Genomic DNA, 21,200 nt, shown 5'->3' on the forward strand with positions numbered 1-21,200 from the left:
CGTGGGGTGATGTTATTCTTTAAATAATAAGATTTTGAAACCCCTTGAAGATGAAGTAATCAGTGTAAGGTCAGCCAAAGGAGAACACCCAAGTTCAGGCAAGAAAAGTTTATTAGTAGGTCAGCTGCAGGGCTGACTACTAAGGCGGAGGTCAGCAACTGGTTCTCTAACAGGTAGGGTTAAATAAGGTATTCGAGGGTGGGAGCTGGTAGTCACTGGAGGACAGGGATTAACCATATATAAGCTAGAGGACCTTCCACACCCAGGTGAATCAATCTGGATGTCTGGGGGGAAGTGACCTGGAATGTCCAATTCTTTAATGTCCTTTCATCTACCTAAGGGAGGAGGAGGTCATGGCACCCACCTGCAACCCTATCAATCAGTACCTGGTTACACCTCATAAGATAGGCTTGAAGTGTCAACAGAAGAAACGTCCAAACCTGTAAGAATTTTTGTGAGTTTATTTGAGCCAAATTGTCAACAATTGCTGGGAAACAATATTTCCACAGGTTGAGGAAATGCTCCGGAAAATGGTGGTTTTACCATTTCTTTTATACATCAGAATCAAAGAGGAAGACGTAAGTGAGTTACATGAATCTGTTGGTGAAGATTAGGGAGGCCGAGGAAAGCAAGGGTGTGTGTGGAATCTTTGGAATTGTAGAAAAAGTAAAAATGTATATACTCAAATTTCTTTTACATAGGTAGAGCATGATAGTTAACAGTTATAATTAACATGATAACAACAATGGGCGGATTTGTGGCTTTTGATTTGGTGGGGTAGCTGCACCCAGAGAGGGCAGGAAAAGAAGATTATTCCTACATTTCAAAGGCATGTTATCAGATATGTTATTGTAGATGCAAAAGACAACAGACAGGCTCAATTAAGGTAAGCATAGGTCTCTGTTAGAGAAAAATACTGCCCAAGACTTGACTACCTGCCTGCTGTGGACTGCTTTTAGTTAGAAAGTTTTCATTTCAGACCATCCTATGTAGTTATTAGGTCTCTTAGTCTGCAAGGCCACCATTCAGGCCTCCCCTGAGCTTGTCATGTTCAGCATGTGGACCCTTTTAGGTCTATGAAAGTTTTCTTAGTGCTTTCTGTCACCAAAGGAGGGACACTGTAAGGCTAAGGGCTGCCTCCATGGCCATACAGGTTCTCACTGGATTCAGGCAGACAGTAAACAAACTGTGGAGCCAGAGAATGGTGGGCCATTCCATTTATTAAAGTCTCATAACAGTGGACAAGCAAACAGGCAGGGAGGACTGCTTCCCTCTCCTCAGGGCTCCCAAGCCCCTACCCGGTCTCCGATTCCACAACCGGACTCATAGGCCCTCACCAGCCACAGCACTCCCCAGCTGAACAGGTAGGGTAGAAATCTCAGGGCTCCCAAGCTCCTCAGCACTCTCTCTGCCTCTCTCTCTCTCTCTCTCTCTCTCTCTCTCTCTCTCTCTCTCTCTGCATTCTCCAGCAAAACAGGCTAGGGGAAAAAAAACCTTCTCCAGCAAACAATGGCCCCTCCCAAGCAGGAAGGCAATCAGCAATTTGCAATTTGCCAACCTGAGGGCAAACAGCCACAGCTTTCCATAGACTACACACACAATGCTCTGCCCTGCGCCAATGCAACAGTTAGGCAAAATATAAGCGAGTAAACCTGTTACAAACTTGTTTGCCCAACAGACGCACAAGGCCTGATGAGTTTTTAAGAGATTTATTTATGCATCTGCAAGCAGACTAGTCAGCAGCGAGAGGATAAAAAACCTCAGCCTATACGGGGCTGAGTTTGGCTGAATTTCTGGCTCGCTGCAGGGAGAAAACTCATGATACCTGAGGCAGTTGGACAGTGGAAAGGTTAAACAACGGAGGGTAGTGATTAATGGCCAAGCAGCAGAATGTTCAGTAAGTGAATGGGAGGAGTGACTAGCTGGCAGAATGTCCGAGGGTCAGGCGGAGGGAAGACATCAATCAGGATTGCTTAGCTGGAGAGCTACGGGAACTGCTCTGGTACTGGGTCACCTAAAGACCAACCTGGCTGAGGTTTTTTGTAAGGGGTCCTGGACCTGAACCTAATACATCCCACCTCTCTTTAGCCCACTTGAACCTAGAATTTGAAATATTTCCTGCAGCTAATACTAGCCCCTTGCTGTCTTTGCAGATATCAAGAAGAAAACTTGTGAGATGGAAGGAAATAATCCCACATGGAATGAGGTAAGACATACCAGGACAAATCCAGAAGAGCAATGACACCCACAATGAGGGTGAGTCAAACCATGCTCAGAAGTCTAGGGAGAGGACATGAAGCATCACCAGCTTTCCTCAAGGTTGGGCATCTTGGCCTGGGAGTAGCACCTGAGCTGACAAGGCTGTGAAGACCTAAGGGCTGCAGCTGCAGCAGCCATACCTGCCCATCACTGCCCTGGCCCTTCTCCTTGACTCTGGGGGTAGACCATGGAACAGTCCATCTTGTCCAACCGGGCCACCCTGATATCCCCAGAAACCTGAAGCAGAGACTAAGCTCCCTGTGCAAGACTCCTTCTCCTCCTCACCTTCCATTCATCCATGGCACCCCTGCCCCTTGGAACTCAAACCTCTTAACCAACATGCCCACGATACTGCCATTCAAGCTATGGAGGCCCAGGTAGATGTTTAGCACCTTGGTGAAAAGTAGCAAATGCCATCCTCTGAGGAAATTAGATTTAAGGGAGTTTCCTCAGGTGAAGAAAAACAGTGCTAGCCCATTGTCTGCATCTTTCCTCATTTCCTGGAAGGATGGGAAGGGGAGGGTAGAAAAGGGATGCTGACCTCTCTGTGCCTCCCACAGACCCTAATCTGGCACCTCTGGAACCAGCCCTTACAGAATGATTCTTTCCTGCAAGTCATCCTTCGGGATTTGGGTTCAATAAAGAAAGAAAGGTGAGACAGAGAAACACAAGGAGCCTGAACCTCTGACGAAAGCTACAGCAAATGCTGCATCTCCTGTTTCTAATCTGTAACTCAGATACAAGCACCAGAACCCACTCCAGTCAGCTACTACAAAAAAAAGGGGGGGGATTTGTGGAAGGAGAGTGAGACTAGGAGTGCAGATCAACTAGAACTACGAACCTAGGAGCCCAGGTGCCTAACCAGGCAGTGGCGCAGTGGATAGAGCATCGGCTGGGATGCAGAGGACCTGAGGTTGCCAGTTTGAGCACGGGCTCATCCAGTTTTTGACCATGGGCTCACCAGCTTGAATGCAGGGTTGCTGGCTTGAGCATGCAATCATAGACATGACCTCAATGTCACTGGCTTGAGCCCAAATGTCACTGGCTTGAACCCAAGATCTCTGGCCTGAGCAAGGGGTCACTAGCTCGGTTGGAGGTCCCCCTATCCACCCTAGTCAGGGCCTGTATCAGAAAGCAATCAATGAACAGCTAAGGCGCTGCAACGAAGAATTGATGCCCATCTCTCTCTGTCCCTGTTTGTCCCCCCCTCTCTCTCCTGTGCAATAACTAAAATGAAAATTATATTATATATAATATATATATGAGTCCAAGAGCAGTTCTGTCTCTTCTGAAGCCATGGGACTCTTAAATCTCTGCTTCTCTCTACTTAGTCCTGCTTCCTATCAAGGTCCCATTCAGCTGAAACTGCCATCTACAGAGATGGAAGCTATGGCATCTTAGATCAAGATTCTTAGGATGAAAGAGTCTGATCAACCCAGTTTTGGTCATCAAGTGTCCACCCCTTGGTCCAATTAGCTATTATCTGGCACTGTTCCCATTCAGGACTAGTGTGGGAACAGAGCATCTAGGAAGGGGCTAGCCAGGCAGAGCCCACTGCTCAGGGAGCCCCAAAGCCAATTCCCAGAGACTCGAGATCCCTGCACCCTCTGATGATGCTCCCCATCACTGCATTCTTTCTTCAGCCTCTTTGTGGACAACAGAGCCTCTAAGAGAGAAAACTATCTCTAGATAAAGTCCTGATTGGGACAGGGAAGGACACCCCTTCCCCTGGCTCAGGCTCCCATACCTGCTTCTCATCTTCTCATCTCCCCAGGTTCATGGGCCTGGCCACAATACTGCTCAAACCCTTGGTGAAAAAACCAAGAAATGTTCTTTATGTGAAGGACATGACTCTCCTCAACCATTCCATGATGCCCACAGATGTGAGTTGGACCCCAGGAAGGGTGGCTGGGGGACTGGGGACAGCCAGAAAAACTGGGTTACTCTGCTCCAGCAGAGGCCCACTGACTTCATCCAAAGAGAATGCTTTTTGCACTGGGGGACCCCATCACATTGCCATATTGTCCCTGACTTCCCCACCCTGCCCCCCTGACACCCTTCTATGTACACATTTAGACTATTTAGTTGATCATCCAATGAGTGTCTGCAACTGTGATAAGCCTAGGATACTAACTACATTGAATGAAACCCATAGTCTGCTGGAATAGGCACTACTCACAGTAACAAGTGTTCCAGCACACATGTACAAAGGTGAAGGTCACTGTGGTCAAGAGGGAATGAATGATTCTGCTTGAGACATCATGGAAGGATTTACAGAAGAGGTGATTAAGACATGTGGAAACAAAGAAAGACCAACCAGATGAGAACCAGCAAAGGCTATATATTCAGAGCTGGCTACAGCAAGGGAGTCAGACACCATTAACCCTATGATGAGGTCCCCAAGCCCGGAGACTCAAAGGCAGCGGAGGGGGGAAACTCTATAGCAGAGAAAAAGAAAGGCCCCAGGTGTGTGTAGATGGGAAGCTGTGGTCTGGAGAAGCTGTAACTGATCTTACTAGAAGCTGAGTGCCCTATGTGTTTGGTTAGGGTGCACATTTGGCTTCTCTCATTGGTCCTAAGCTGGAAGTGGGGACAAAAATGAAGAATGTTGCAGATTTACAGTTATTAATCAAGTTCTAGCCGTTTGGGGCTGATCATAATTGTTTGCTTCCTGGATTGTTGCTAGAGCTAGTGATCTGACTTCCTCTAAGTCTGATTTATAGCACTCTGGCTTTCTGGGCTGATTATTGTAGATACTGGGTTGGTTTCCTGGGCTTAGTGCTGTAGATTGTGGGACAGAGTCCCATTTTCATATATGTTCTGACCATTGTCCATTTGTCTATCCACTTTCTAAGTTTATAACTATCAGTTTACAACCACCCTGCACCCCAGACTGCAGTGAACCCTGTGGTGTGGACTTGCAATATGGCCAGCATCATTCCACTCAGGAGAAATTAGCATGAACACAGGCTGGGCTGGGTTCCAGTGCTGTGACTTGGCCAAGGATTACATGATCTGTTTTACAATTCCCCTTTGCCTTGTAGAGCACTATCACCCTACATGTGGCCCTTATGACCAACCAGGATATTGAGAAGACAGGTATGTCTTTTCATGGAGCTTACCCCTGCTTTTCCCCAGGCATAGCTGGATGGGCATTTTGAGACCTTTGTGACCCAACTCTTGAGGGTTACAGAAGGATTGTGACCCGGTTAAGGTCTAGAGGTCAGATCTCCAGACACTTAACTGAAGCTCTCTGTCACCTCCACATGTCCATTTGTCACCTCTATACCTGTAGCCTCCAATGGGCTGCAGGAGGAGGTGATAATGGCTATTTCTAAGAGCCCACATATGTGGAGAGTGGGACTCAGGATTACTGAGGGTAGGAGGCGCCCATGGACTATTCTAGGGCAGACATGTACCCTTATCAGGTCTTGGCCATGTTTGGGGCAGGAACTAGTCTTTGGGGATGATAGAAGATAAAATGGGGAAATGTCTCAAAATGTCCTGAGCCCCAGTGTCTGAGAGCACATCCTATGTTTCCCTAGGGAATGAAGACCTCCTGGACATAACTGCACAAGAAGTAACCAGGCAGAAACTGATGATTCCCAGTTATGCTGTGCACAAGGAACTGTCCTCAAAGCCTCAGCACTTTCAAGTGAGGACCTTTTAGGTTGAAAGCCCATATAATTTGCCTGACACCTCCCAGTGTTTCCAGGTTATCCCCGCCTCTCCACAAGGTTGTGGCAGAAGGTTGGAGCTTCAGGCCAGGCTATAGGTCCTCAGAACCTCATTGCATCCCTGCTCACCCACAGGCCGCTCTGGAGAACTTCTGCACATAGCTGAAGCTGGAGACTGTGCCAGTGGGGCAACAGGAGGCACTGAGGGCTATGCACCAGCAGGTCCTGGCAGGTGCCAGGGATGTAGAGCAGAAGGCCTGGGCCCTGCCCTGCAGGAGTCCATGGGATTCTTGACAACCCAAGGCATGCAAGATCAAATTAGCTGTATGGGAAAAGCTAAGGAGAGTTTGAGAGGATCTATGGGAAGGTCCATGTGCTCCACTGTGAATTTTGGAACCCCCAATTTTCCTCTAATCTCTAACCTTGTTTTGCCTGCCACTTGCTTAGGAGTCTGAGAGTCATCCTCGACTGCTCTTCTTCCTCATCTACCCACTGCATCCAGCCACTGGCCAAAGCCAACTCTTAATATCACTGACCGCTCCCACATCTCCACTGCCACCCCCATTCTGTGGCCTGAGCCATCATTTCCCTGGATCACTTTGATAGGCTCCTCCCAAATTCCAGGCTTCCAGCTCTCTCCTGTCCATTCTTCAAAGTGGTGTTTCAAAGATGTTATTTTTGTCATTCCACGCACCTGCTTAAAAGTGTCCTTAAGGCCTTGGCCTGTTTGCTCAGTGGTAGAGCATCGGCCTGGCGTGTGGATGTCTTGGGTTCTATTTCCGATCAGGGCACAAAGGAGAAGAGCAACTTCTCTTCTTCAAACATCTGCTTCTCCACCCCTCTCCCTCCCCTTCTCTCTTTCTTTCTCTTCCCCTCTCACAGCCTTGACTAAATTGATTCAAGCACATCAGCTCAGGGTGCTGAGGATGGCTCAGTTGTGAGCATGGCCCCAAATGGGCAGAGCATCAGCCCCAGACAGAGGTTGTCAGGTGGACCCTGGTCAGGTGCATGCAGGAGTCTGTCTCTATCTCCCCTCCTCTCACTTGGAAAAAGAAGGAAAAAAATGTCCTTAAAAATAAGGTCACCTCAGTGTCCCAAGGACAAAGCTAGACTCCTTACAATGGCTTCCCAGGCCCTAGATACACCAAGCCTGCTACTCCAATACACCCTCCCCATTGCCCCTGCCACTCTGCACCCTTCATTAACATCCTGAACAACTCACAGTCCTCATTTATAAGCCTCTCTCTAGCCGCCAGGCCTTTGCCTTCAAATACCTTCCCTCTCCCTGTTGTCCCCAATCCTTTTTTTTTAAGAGAGACAGACAGAAAGACAGGAAGGAAGGGAGAGAGATGGGAAGTATCAACTTGTAGTTGTGGCACTTTAGTCATTCATTGATTGCCTTCTCATATGTGCCTTAACCGGGGGGCTCCAACCAAGCCAATGACCCCTTCCTCAAGTCAGCAACCTTGAGCTTCAAGCCAGCAACATTTGGGCTTAAGCCAGTGACCATGGGGTCATGTCTATGATCCTATGATCAAGTCAGATAAACCTGTGCCCGAGCTAGCGACCACAGGTTTCAAACCTGGGTCCCCAGCATCCCAGGTTGATTCTCTATATACTGCACCACCACCTGGTCAGGCTCCCCACCTTTTTTCACCAGGCTAATTTACCACAGGACAGAAGGTCAGTGTGCCTATGTTACTCCCCTTCTAATGTCATAGTGGTTAGGACAAAATGTTGACATAAGGGCTGTCAGCCTGGTTTGACCCACTATTGTCTCTTATGCTCAGGTAGCTGCATGTGTGTCAGTTTCTGAAATGCCCCTGGAGTTGTTGGAGACACAGGAGGCCACATGGAGAATGACTGGACCCACAACCTTCTCAGGGAGTGCTGTGTGCTACTTAATACCCGTAGTCAGATGGCAAGCTCCCAAGACTGTGTGCCCTACTCGCCACCACCATTGCCATTTCCTTCTCCCACCGGCTCAGCCAGCCTGGATCTCACGTGGTTCCAAGTTGCTCTTCTCCTTCCTGCCTTCTAATTCTAGACTCAAGTGTCATGGTCCCTTTACTGAGTCTAGTTAAAGTACTTAAAAGCAGCAGAAGAAATCACAAATCAGAGCTATACCACAGATCATAGATTCAACTGCACGAAACTTAAAATTTTTCAGTTCCTTAAAAAAGTCATAGATAAAATAAAAATCAACAAACAGAAACATTAGACTTTTTTTTCTTGCTCTGGAACAAGCCTATATCAGTGGAGAAGAAAAACTAAGTCCACACAGGATGAAAAGGGCAAGGCAATGGAAGTGACAGTTCCAAGAAGGACAGAGAGCCAAGGCCATCCCCAGGTTTCTCTCCAGGCAGAAGGACCCAGCTTCTGCCAGCATGCTTCCTGGAGCTCTCCTATCCACAACAAATGTTTCTCATCAACACTTGATTCTTTTAGAGAGTCCCTGTGGAAGACCCCAGGTCCCCAATATCAGGGTCTTATTTTGTCTTTGATAGGTCCAAGTGAAGGTGTTTGAAGCACGTCAGCTCATGGGCAACAACCTCAAGCCGTTGGTAAAGGTGGTCATCGGCAGCCAGCAATTCTACACACGGACCAAGATGGGAAACAACCCTTTCTTCAACGAGGTAGGCCCACCTGCCCTTTACGGCTGAATGGGGCACTTTGGCCCAGTTGCCAGCTGGTCTAGGAATTTCCTGTAGGCAGGCGGTCAGCTTACTCCTTGACTAGGGTGATTTCATGTGTCCACAAACATTTACTGAGCACCTACAGAGGGCTGAGCACTGTGCTTGGGAATACAGATGGGTAATTTTCAGGAATTATTGTTAGTACTGTAGACATGGGAAGGGGAGCCTACAAAATGTACTGGGTTTGTCATTGATGGTGCTTGGGAAATGCAGAGCTGCAGAAAGACTGAAGCAGGAGAGTGACAGAGCCAAGTTTGCATTTGAGAGGGAAAGTTCTGGCTGTAGCAAGGAGTGAGGGTGGAGTGGACTGACAGGGCAATCTAGGAGGCAGAGGCTCCAATCTCCATCCAGGGTGGCTAGCTGGACCTTGAGCTGCTCATGAACAGGTTCCTCTAGAAATCCCCTACCCTGGCCCTTTATCTAGGCTCCCTCCAATAAAACACCCCAGAAGCCTGGCAGTCCTCTGCTTCTTAAGGAGGAGCATAAGAGAAGTATAAGCTGAGTTACCAAAATGTGCCAGTGATGGGAAGAAGCCTACCACTCTGAGCCTTTTGGCTTACTGAGTTGTTGGGTTAAGTGGGGAAGAAACATTGTCCACTTTCATCCCCATCCTGTCTTTCAGATCTTCTTCCAGAATTTTTATGAGGTTCCTGCAAAGTTCTTCGATGACATCATCTTAATTCGGGTAAAGAACCAGATAAGATGTGTCCACTCTCTTGTCTCACCTCAGTTCTGAGATACACTGCAGCTCCTCCCCAGCCCTACCCTTAAAGCCAGAGTCACTTCACATGGTCTTTCTGACTCCAAGGCAGTATTTCCACCACTTTCATCACTCCCCAGAGGCCCAGACTAACATTCATTCATTCATTCATTCATTCATTCATTCATTCAAACAAATAAGGCCCTGGCCGGATAGCTCGGTTAGTTAGAACACTGTCCCGAAGCACAGAGGTAGTCAGTTTGATCCCTGATCAGAGCATATACAAGAACAGTTTGATGTTTCTGTCTCTCTTTTTCCTTTCCTCTCCTGATGAAATCAATAAAAGTAAAAATAAAAACAAATATGGAATGCCAACTGCTAGCCTCTTCCCATGTGCCAGGACTCTCATGCCACTGGAGGACCCCTCTGATGTCCCCATGACGTGGCAAATTCTATTCTCTACCAGAGGGAATTTGGTCAGAGTGATGAACCTGTGTTTATCATATGCCTCCTATTTCCCCAGCACAGGACTGAGTAGAAAGAGGAGGACTATCCTCGAAGAGTTTCCTCATTTGTGGAACACAGGCATTAGGAAACAACCAAGATAACAGGCATTGAGAGAGTTGAATGCAACATTTGGCTTTGTGTTGACCTTTGGTTAACCAAGTGAATTGGCCTCTCTAATCAATTTTCTCATCAGGAAAATGGAACTAAAAACCGGGACCTCACAGGGTTTCTCCAAGGAGTAAAGGAGAAAAACCTATGTGGATGTATAGAATTGGCCAGTAGGAAGCGTAAACCTAGAGTAAACCCTGAAGAATTCTGAACGTGCCCCTACAGTTTCTCCCGTGGGGGTGGGGGAAACTTGTCTGTAAAATAACTGAGCTCTTTCTGGGAATTCCCATGCAGGTGATGAATTCCTCAGCGATGAGATTCAATTCAGAGATCGGGAGATTCCAAGTGAGCACTGGAGAAAGGAGTTGGTTTGGGGAACCCCTCAAAGAGACCCACCTACTCTGGGCCCCAGGCACAAGGCCCAGAGAAAAGACTTGGATTTTCATGCAGAAAGATCCAGATTTGGATCCACCTACCAACTGGGTGACTTAGACAAGTCATTCTGAGCCTCTGCTTCCTCATCTGTAAAATGAGGGTGATAACCACAGGGATATCGTGAGGGTTAAGATGTGAAACATTCATAAAAGCATTGGATGCCATGCTGAAGTTCGCACACATAATATGATAGACACGATTCAAGCCTCTGTCTCCAAAGCCTCTGTTTTTGGAAGCAGAAGCTCCAAAGAAGCAATTGTCAGAGAAACCCAGGGTAAGAGTGCTGCCTGTAAGGACAGAGTAGAATGGTTTGCTTTGGAAAGACACAAGCTGAGAGACAAGGAAAGGTTACACAATCAGAAGGGGCTCCACGAAGAGTTCCCAAATCCAGGAAGATCAGGAAAAGGTGGGGTTGTCAGGTTAAATACAGGATGGCCCATTAAGTCTAATTTTTTTTTCTTTTTTTTTTTTTTTTCTGAAGCTGGAAACGGGGAGAGACAATCAGACAGACTCCCGCATGCGCCCGACCGGGATCCACCCGGCACGCCCACCAGGGGCAACGCTCTGCCCACCAGGGGGCGATGCTCTGCCCCTCCGGGGTGTTGCTCTGCCGTGACCAGAGCCACTCTAGCGCCTGGGGCAGAGGCCAAGGAGCCATCCCCAGCGCCTGGGCCATCTTTGCTCCAATGGAGCCTTGGCTACGGGAGGGGAAGGGAGAGACAGGGAGGAAGGAGGAGGGGGGGTGGAGAAGCAAATGGGCGCTTCTCCTGTGTGCCCTGGCCGGGAATCGAACCCGGGTCCCCCGCACTCCAGGCTGACGCTCTACCGCTGAGCCAACCGGCCAGGGCCAAGTCTAAATCTTAAACAACAGATGCTTTGTAAATAGAAGTATGCCCCAGCCTGACCTGTGGTGGCACAGTGAATAAAGCATCAACCTGGAATGCTGAGGTCGCAGTTCAAAACTCCAGGCTTGCCTGGTCAAGGTGCATACAACAAGCAATCAGTGAACAACTAAATTAAAGCAACTATGAGTTGATAGTTCTCACTCCCCTGCTCGCTCGCTCTCTCTCTCTCTCTCTCTCTCTCCTCTCTCCGTAAAGTTAATAAATAAAATCTTATATATATATATTAGGGCTCTTGGTGAAATATTGCAGGAGACAAATGTATATTGAAAAGTAGTCACTATTTAGATGCAATTCAAATTTAAGCAGGCATCTATATTTTTCTTTCTTTTTAAAAAAATTTTATTTAGAAAATTAACTTTAGGCCTGACCTGCAGTGGCGCAGTGAGTAAAGGCATTGACCTGGAACACTGAGGTCGTGGGTTTGAAACCCCGGGCTTCCCTGGTCAAGGCACATATGGGAGTTGATGCTTTCTGCTCCTCCCTCCCTTCTCTCTCTGTCTCTGTCTCTCTCTCCTCTCTCTAAAATGAATAAATAAAATCTAAAAAAAAAAAATTAAAAAAAAAAGAAAATTAACTTTAACAGGGTGACATTGATCAATAAGAGTACATAGGTTTCAGATGGCATCTGTATTTTTATTTCCTAAAGCTGACAATCCACGACAAGGGGCTGTACACTTGGAAAACTCTAATACAAATTAAAGTTACTTTCTTGCTTGATCAGATAGTGGTGCAGTGGATAGAGCATCGGACTGGGATGCAGAGGACCCAGGTTCGAAACCCGAAGGTCACCGGCTTGAGTGCAGTGTTGCTGGTTTGAGCCTAAGGTTGCTGGTTTGAGCAAGGGGTTACTCTCTCTGCTGGACCCCACCCTCACCCCCGTCAAGACACATATAAGAAAGCAGTCAATGAACAACTAAGGAGCTGCAATGAAGAATTGATGCTTCTCATCTCCCTCCTTTCCTGTCTATCTGTTCCTATCTGTCCTTCTCTCTGACTCTCTCTGTCTCTGTCAAAAAAAAAAAAAATTATTTAAAAAAACCCCTTAAATAGCCTGATCAGGCGGTGGCGCAGTGGATAGAGAGTCGGACTGGGATGCAGAGGACCTGGGTTCGAGACCCCGAGGTCGTCAGCTTGAGTGCGGGCTCATTTGGTTTGAGGAAAAGCCCACCAGCTTGAACCCAAGGTCGCTGGCTCCAGCAAGGGGTTACTTGGTCTGCTGAAGGCCCGCGGTCAAGGCACATATGAGAAAGCAATCAATGAACAACTAAGGTGTTGCAACGCGCAATGAAAAACTAATGATTGAGCCTGACCTGTGGTGGCGCAGTGGGATAAAGCGTCGACCTGGGACACTGAGGTCACCGGTTCGAAACCTTGGGCTTGCCCGGTCAAGGCACATATGGGAGTCGAAGCTTCCTGCTCCTCCCCCTTCTCTCTCTCTCTCTGTCTCTCTCTCTCACTCCTCTCTCTCTAAAAAATCAATAAATAAAATAAAAATAAAAAAAAACACACACACAAAAAAAACTGATGATTGATGCTTCTCATCTCTCTCCGTTCCTGTCTATCTCTCTCTCTGACTCACTCACTGTCTCTGTAAAATAAATAAATAAATAAATAAATAAATAAATAAAATTAAAAAACCCTTAAATAAAAACCTTTCTAGTTTGGTGTTCAAATTTCCCTAGTTGTCTTGTGAATTTCTTTTAAATTAAAAAAAAAATTAACTGATTATAGAGAAAGGAAGGGAGAGAAAAGGATAGAAACATGAATTTGTTGTTCCACTTATTTATGCATTCACTGGTCGATTCTTGAATGTGCACACAACCTTGGCATATCAAGATGATGCTCTAACCAACTAAGCTACCCAGCCAGGGTAATTCCTTTTGTAGTTTGCTCAAACCAGGATCCAAACCAGTCGCATACATTGAAGTTGGTTATAATGTATTTTCAAGTCTCTTTAATTCTGTGGCACTTTATTCCTTGCAATTTATTTGTTAAAGAAACAAACTTGTTTGTCTACAGAGTTTTCCCCCAGTCTGGAATTTGCTATTGCATCTCCAGGGGATCATTTCACACGTCCTTTTGTCCAGGTATTTCCATCTAGATGCTCCATCAGACTGGGGTCAATTCTTTGACAAGTTGACTTAAGCAGGAGACACAGGATGTCTGTTGGTCTCTATTTTTATGTTGTTAACAGCTACTTAGATCTACTACCAATATCTACTACTTTATTAGGGGTAAGTGAGGTTTTTGGTTTTTTTAGGGATGACTGAGTTTTGTTTTCTTCCAGCTTTATTGAGGTACAATTGACATACAAGGAACTACACATATTTAAAATATATACTTTGATACATTAAAAATATGTATACACCCATGAGACCATCATCACGATCGAGATAATAAACATATCTATCACATCTCTCACCCCCAAAAGTTTCTTTGTGCCTCTTTGTAGTTCTTCCTTCTAACCCCCATCCCGCCCCCTCCCATCCCAGGCAACCAATGGTCTGCTTTCTGTAACTATAGATTGCTTTGCATTTTCTAGCATTTTATATAAATTGAATCATACAGCATATATTCCTTCTTTGTATGGCTGCTTTCACTCAGCATAATTGCTTTGAGATGCATCCATGTTGGATGTAGCATTTCATTGTATTGATGTACCACAGTTTGTTTATCCATTCATCTGCTGATGAACATTTAAATTATTTCTGATTTTTGCTATTATGGTAAAGCTGCTATAACACTGATGTATAAATCTTAGTGTGATATCTGCTTTAATTTCTCCTGAGTAGACATGTAGAAGTAGAATGACTAGCTCATATAATAGGTATATGGAAAATTTCTAATGTTTTTCCCCCCAAATTTTAAACAAGCTTTATCATTTTATAGTCTTAGCATAAGTGTGTTAGAGCTCCAGTTGCTCCACATTCTTTTGATATAGTCCATATTTTTTATTTTAGCCATTCTAATTATGTGTAGTTGTATCTCATGGTGATGTGTTTCCCTGATGAATAATGAGGTTGAGCATTCTTTTTGTGTGCTTATTTGTCATCTATATATCCTCTCTATCTGTTCAAATCTTTTGTTTGTTTACATTGGGTTATGTTCTTACTATTCAGTTTTGAGATTTTCTTATATATTCTGGATACAAGTCCTTTATCAGATGTATTTTCTCCCAGTATGTGCCTTGACTTTTCATTTCCTTAATAGTGTCTCAAAAAGCAAAAGTTTTTGTTTTGTTTTTTGTTTGTTTTTTTAAGCGGGAGAGAGGGACAGTGAGAGAGACAGACAGGAAGGGAGAGAGATGAGAAGCATCGATTCATCATTGCAGCACTTAGTTGTTCGTTGATTGCTTTCTCATATGTGCTTTGACTGAGATGCTCCAGTCAAGCCAGTGACCCTTTGCTCAAGCCGGCAACCTTGGGCTCAAGCCAGTAACCTTTGGGCTCAAGCTAGCCATGGGTTCATGTCTATGATCCCACATTCAAGCCAGCAAGCCTGCACTTAAGCTGGTGAGCCCATGCTCAAGCCAGATGAGCCTGCGTTCAAGCCAGTGACCTCAGGATTTCAAACCTGGGTCCTCTGTGTCCCAGGCCGACACTCTATCCACTGCACCAATGCCTGGTCAGGCAGAAGTTTTTTATTTCGATGAAGTCCAATTTATCAGATTTTTCTTTTATAGATTGTGCTTTTGTTACTGTATCTAAGAAAGCTTTGCCTACCTAATCCAAAGGGGTAACTGGGTTGTTTGTTTACATTTTTTATTTATTCATTTTAGAGAGGGTTTTGAGAGAGAGATGGGAGGAGGAGCAGGCAGCACCAACTCCCATATGTGCCTTGACCAGGCAAGCCTGGTGTTTCAAACCAGCGACCTCAGCGTTCCAAGTCAACACTTTATCCACTGCACCACCACAGATCAGGCCAAGAGGGTAACTGGTTTTAAAGCAATCCTAACATTCAGGATCTGGGGACTGCTCTCTGGACCTTTCAGATGTGAGTTACAGGTTGGCCATGCCCCTTACCACTTCAATCCTGTACCACATCCCTCCGGCCTCAGTCAGAAACATTCTCTCAGGGAAAAGGGAAAACTCATAGTCTTTGCCAACTCCTTCCTTGATCATCCTCTTCCCCAGGAGAGGAGAAGCCCTTCCCACACTCAGGGAGGGAGAAGAGTCAATGCTCTGTTGGCCAGGCAGTGCTGCCTGGTATTTAAGACTCCTTTCAATCAAGGCCTCTTCATTTACTAGCTATAAGACTTTGAGCACCTCTCCCAAACTCAGTATCTTCCTCTGTACAGTGGAGGAGATATGGACCAACTTCCTGCTTGTTAATACTAAAAGATTAATGCAGAACAAGTGGCTAATATGGTCATCGGCTTACTTGGTGTTAACAAATCCTGGCTGGAAGCCCTAACTAATCTTTACCCTACTCTTGTCTTTTCAGACAGATATTGGTTTTATCTACCATTCTCCAGGTAAGTAAACAGTTGGTATAAATATGTGTGTCTTCTGACAAAAACCAGGCCAGGTGTCAAAACATCACAAAATTTCTGTATGTTCAACACATGGGGGAGAGTATTCAAGGCTGGGAACTATTTTCTGAACTTGATAATATTTTACTTTACATTATGGTATTTTATCTTGATTTATAAGAACATCTTTCTCTGTAAAACTGAAGGCATCCCTTTGGGTCAAACGTAAATCGTGTGTGTGTGTGTGTGTGTGTGTGTGTGTGTGTGTGTGTGTGTCAGAGACAAAAAGAGGAACAGACAGGAGAGAGATGAGAAGCATCAATTCTTCGTTGCGGCACCTTTGTTGTTCATTGATTGCTTTCTCATATGTGCCTTGACCTAGGGGCTACAGCAGACCAAGTAACACCTTGCTCAAGCCAATGATCTTGGGTTCAAGCTGGTGAGCTTTGCTCAAACCAGAAGAGCCCATGCTCAAGACAGCAACCTTGGGGCTTCAAACCTGGGTCTTCTGCTTCCCAGTCCGATGCTATATCCACTGTGCCACCACCTGGTCAGGCTCAAATACAAATCTTTTAACACAGCCTTGGGCTTTTTACCTTTGAGACCAATGTTGGGGAAGCGAAGTTTGAATAGAGGTTTCCTCTATGACTCAGCCATAACAAACATACCAGGTTGAGGTTGGAACTTAAAGTTGGGGAAAATTCTTGTCTTTTTCATACCAGGACAGTAACAACTGTAGGTTTATAGGATGGGAAAGAGGAGTCCCTATTATCTAAAGGCAATAGCTGGCAGCCCGGTGAGGACACTATCTTGGCTCATTTTCCTACTACTGGATGGTAATCAGAATAAGAGACATGTTTCCACATTCCCGTCCCACACAAAGACAAGAGAAGGATGGAGACTGGAAGCTGGTCTCTCATGAACCCTTTGCCTCTCCAGGTCACACACTCCTGAGGAAATGGTTAGGCCTCTGCCAGTCAAATGACCCAAGAAGTGGTCTGAGAGGCTACCTGAAGGCCACCATCTGTGCTCTTGGAGTGGGAGACCAGGCCCTGGTGAGCTGCCCCTCACATCCCAGTAACACTTCCTACCCTGGCTGCTTCTGTAAGGTACCCATGGGCCATCCAAATGGCCACTGATCCTCACATGCTTTCATTTGCCCACTGTGTCACTTCAGGGTTGTCCACTCACTGCCCCTGTGGCCTTGGCCATGACCTCCCAGTGACTCTAACCCTGTCAGCTCTCTGGTCTCTTCAGGTAGATCAAAAGCTGCCCTGTGGGGCTGATGACACCGATATTCAGATCTTCAAGTCAACGATAGTCCCAATCAACACGGCCTACTTACAGTTCTTCATCTACTGTGCGGAGGACCTTCATCTCAGTGAGAGTCAGGGTGGGAGGTAGCAACCCTGAGGTGCTCTGCACAGTGCTGCCTTAGGTCCCCATGGGGCTTCTCTGGTTTATGTGGACACTAACTTAAGATTTAGGGTAGAGGGAGAAGTTGAACTTAAAATCCACCAAAAGTAGTCTTCTAGAGGCCCTACAGACACCCTTTAAAATGGGCATGACCTGTCTTTGATACTCCAGTGCAGAGGTTCTCCAGGTCAGCCCCTATCCCTGCTGCCATCGTGGGTCATGACACAGAACAGCACACACGGGGAGAGTGAAAATGGGAGAGGTCTTCCCAGGAGACGCCAAATCACATTATGGGGGAGGGTTTTTAAGTTGTTCTGTCTCCTCTCCATTTCCTCCTCAAAACAAAAAAACAACCCCCCCAAAAAAACCAACAACTGTCGTCTCAGAAAACTTTTAATTTTTTTCACAGAGAAAAACCACTTAGTGAGTCCTGTGTTAGAGGTGGAACTAATTGGGGAAAAGGTAAGTGTAGAAAGGCTGTGTAGCTTAGAGAAACGGTCACCTAGAAAAAAAAAGTGTGAGGATAAGACTGTGTTAGTAGGTGGGACCCCAGGAATCATCTTCCAGGTCTTCCATTAATGGGACATGTGATCCCACTGGGCCAGGAACTCTGTGAAGGTAGAGACCACGGCATAGCCACACAGCTGTGCCCAGTGCCCAGAATGGACTGATGAGTAAATGACCGAGTGAAACAACATCCCTGCAAATGAACTTCACTTGCAGGTGACAGAGATCTTCAACGTCCCCTCTGAGCCTCTATTTCTTCATCTAGAAATTGAGGGTTCTGGCGGGATGTTGCTAATATTCATTCCATGAACCTTTACAAACAAAGTAGCATCTTCTAAAGTGTGCTGAATGATGCTTTTTGCAAAAAAGGATCTTATGCTCAAATTTGGGGAATACTGGGCTAAAGTTAAATAGACGAGTCTCTGAATTTATAAACCACCAATTTCACCATATTTACCTATTAGAAGTCATTAAATCCAGCCCATACATAAGGGGAGAAGTGTTAGTGTCCATCTTTTGAAGGAAGGAGTACCAACAGATTGGTGGACATATCTTAGAACCACCACACAGGGTGGTCTGTATTCTAGATCTAAATGAGAAGATCTTGGGTGGTAGATGGCATATATTTTTCAAAATTTTTAATATTTCTTTGTTTTTCTGAGTGTGTATCAAGCAGTTTAAGCAGTCCAACTAACTGTTGATTTTACCCATATGATTGTTTAGATTAAGATCAATTTTAAAATGATGCTTCAGGAAGGGGGTGCTTGCTATGTGTGCTGCTGCCGTTTGAGTTGTTTTGATCACTTTTCCGTTGGAATTTTAGAGTTTAACACAATCTATATATATGCACTCACGTAATAAAGTTAGAACCCTATATTTATTTAAAAATGTAGTCTGTTGAAAGCTGACTTGACAAATATTAAGGAATCTGGGCCTGGATAAGTACACAAAGGACTGAAGTTGTGGCTGATGAGTTGTTGTCCAAGTGTCTTTAGTCTGGGGAGTCCCATTATAAGCCCTGGAATGTAGACAGTGTTCTTCTGTGGGTCAGATCAGAAGGGCTAGAAGGTGAGGTCTTTGGAGAGAGGAGGGAACAGGCTGGCATTGACACTGCTTTGGGATGTTCCCAGCTTAAGACACAGGTGAAGACCCAAACCGAGAACCCAATCTGGAACCAGATCCTGACCTTCCAGATTCAGGTACTGACATCCCATCATGCCTGCCCTCTTCCTCTGCCCCACAAACAAAAGGGACTTTTGGGTATTGGTGTGTCTAGATGTGTGGATGGAAGGAGGGACCAAGAAGCACACAATGGGGGAGAGCCCTGTCTGATAGGGAGCACGAGGAAGCCCAGAACTATTATGGAAAACCTTATTATAACCAGTATTAATAAATGAGCGGACCACACAACTGAACTTTTCAGAAAACTTAAATGTGTCATTTTACCTACATTAAAAAACAAAACAATCACTTTAAAGACTCATTCGAAATTGTATTATGAATTACCTTATCTGCTAGACCAGTGGTCCCCAACCCCCGGGCCGTGGACCGGTACCGGTCTATGGGCCATTTGGTACCAGTCCCCAGAGAAAGAATAAATAACTTACATTATTTCCTTTTTATTTATATTTAAGTCTGAACGATGTTTTATTTTTTTTTTAAATGACCAGATTCCCTCTGTTACATCCGTCTAAGACTCACTCTTGACACCTGTCTCGGTCACGTGATACATTTATCTGCCCCACCCTAAAGGCCAGTCCATGAAAATATTTTCTGACATTAAACCAGTCCGTGGCCCAAAAAAGGTTGGGGATCACTATCCTAGACCAAATGCTCTGAATAGAGTGACAGCTCTTTATTGAAGGCCTAAAGGTACCATGTGCCCAGTTATTCTGAGCAACATGGTCGGGCTATTTGTGTGTACAGTAAATGCCCAAGGTGCTCTTCTTTGTGGGGTTCTGTGAGCATGGGATCATAGACATCCTCTTGGTTGCTAGCTTGAACCCAAAGGTTGCTGGCTTGAAGCTCAAGGCCACTGGCTTGAGCCCAAGGTTGCTGGCTTGAGCAAGAGGTCACTCACTCTGCTGTAGCCCCCGGGTCAAAGCACATATGAGAAAGCAATCAATGAACAACTAAGGAGTCACAACAAAGAATTGGTACTTCTCATCTCTCTCTGTGCCTGTATGTCTGTCCCTATCAGTCCCTCTCTCTGACTCTCTCTCTGTAAAGAAAAAAAAAAAATCAGAGGAGACGGTTCTGAGAGAACTTGAGCACTCCAGGTATCATCTGTTTGGCCAGCCAGAGAGTGTTTGGGTTCCTCATATCTTATATTTATGTGACATGAAATTAGGTAATAATCTCCCCTTTTCCCTCCTGTGGACCCTCCTCCTTGCTTCTCCTAGAAGCTTCCCCACTCTGCCACCTGGTGAGTCATCATTTTTATTTTAATTTAATTTTTTTATTTTTTTATTTCTTACAGAGACAGAGTGAGTCAGAGAGAGGGATAGACAGGGACAGACAGACAGGAACGGAGAAAGATGAGAAGCATCAATCATTAGTTTTTCATTGTGCATTGCAACACCTTAGTTGTTCATTGATTGCTTTCTCATATGTGCCTTGACCGTGGGCCTTCAGCAGACCGAGTAACCCATTGCTGGAGCCAGTGACTTTGGGTCCAAGCTGGTGGGCTTTTCCTCAAACCAGATGAGCCCGCACTTAAGCTGGTGACCTCGGGGTCTTGAACCCAGGTCCTCTGCATCTCAGTCCGACACTCTATCCACTGCGCCACCGCCTGGTCAGGCTGAGTCATCATTTTTAACCATTCCTATTAATCCCTACCTTCTTGGGTTATTTTATAGACCCCCCCCTTTTTTTTTGTATTTTTCTGAAGTTGGAAATGGGGAGGCAGTCAGACAGACTCCCGCATGCGCCCGACTGGATCCACCCGGCACGCCCACCAGGGGGCGATGCTCTGCCCATCTGGGGCATCACTCTGTTGCAACCAGAGCCATTCTAGCGCCTGAGGCAGAGACCACAGAGCCATCCTCAGCACCCGGGCCAACTTTGCCCCAATGGGGCCTTGGCTGCGGGAGAGGAAGAGAGAGACAGAGAGGAAGGAGAGGGGGAGGGGTGGAGAAGCAGATGGGTGCTTCTCCTGTGTGCCCTGGCCAGGAATCGAACCTGGGACTCCTGCATGCCAGGCTGACGCTCTACCACTGAGCCAACCGGCCAGGGCCATTTTATAGACTCTTAAAGTAAGAAGGGGGTTTAGAGGGGGCCAAATTCATCCCCCACCCTTGCCAAGCTCACTCCTACCTGTCCCCAGCTGTGATGAAGCCAGGACCCTCAGAGGCTCAGGCTCAGAACTTAGTGGCGAGAGACAAGATGGTGCTGGAGTAGGCGGACGTACCAACATCTACCTCCCAGAACCAAAGTGGATTACAAACTAATTTTAAGAAATATCATCTGGAAAAACCAACTTTGGACTAAACTAAGAGGACTCTTCAACCAAGGAACACT

The 21,200-nt window shown here is 45.9% G+C and overlaps 1 protein-coding gene across 1 annotated transcript in view; it reads left to right on the forward strand.

Annotated features, from left to right (window-relative positions):
* Positions 1-21,200, forward strand: part of FER1L5 (fer-1 like family member 5) — a 60,269-nt gene that overhangs the window by 3,765 nt on the left and 35,304 nt on the right. The window contains exons 2-14 of the mRNA XM_066267763.1: positions 2,154-2,206; positions 2,820-2,911; positions 4,034-4,142; positions 5,304-5,358; positions 5,805-5,914; positions 8,444-8,572; positions 9,255-9,317; positions 10,242-10,292; positions 15,731-15,761; positions 16,698-16,813; positions 17,016-17,139; positions 17,584-17,636; positions 18,812-18,880. Coding sequence (XP_066123860.1) covers positions 2,154-2,206; positions 2,820-2,911; positions 4,034-4,142; positions 5,304-5,358; positions 5,805-5,914; positions 8,444-8,572; positions 9,255-9,317; positions 10,242-10,292; positions 15,731-15,761; positions 16,698-16,813; positions 17,016-17,139; positions 17,584-17,636; positions 18,812-18,880 — 1,055 coding nt within the window. The remainder of the gene's footprint in view (positions 1-2,153; positions 2,207-2,819; positions 2,912-4,033; positions 4,143-5,303; positions 5,359-5,804; positions 5,915-8,443; positions 8,573-9,254; positions 9,318-10,241; positions 10,293-15,730; positions 15,762-16,697; positions 16,814-17,015; positions 17,140-17,583; positions 17,637-18,811; positions 18,881-21,200) is intronic.

This window comes from Saccopteryx bilineata, chromosome 3 (assembly GCF_036850765.1).
Source record: "Saccopteryx bilineata isolate mSacBil1 chromosome 3, mSacBil1_pri_phased_curated, whole genome shotgun sequence".
Lineage (NCBI taxonomy): Eukaryota > Metazoa > Chordata > Mammalia > Chiroptera > Emballonuridae > Saccopteryx > Saccopteryx bilineata.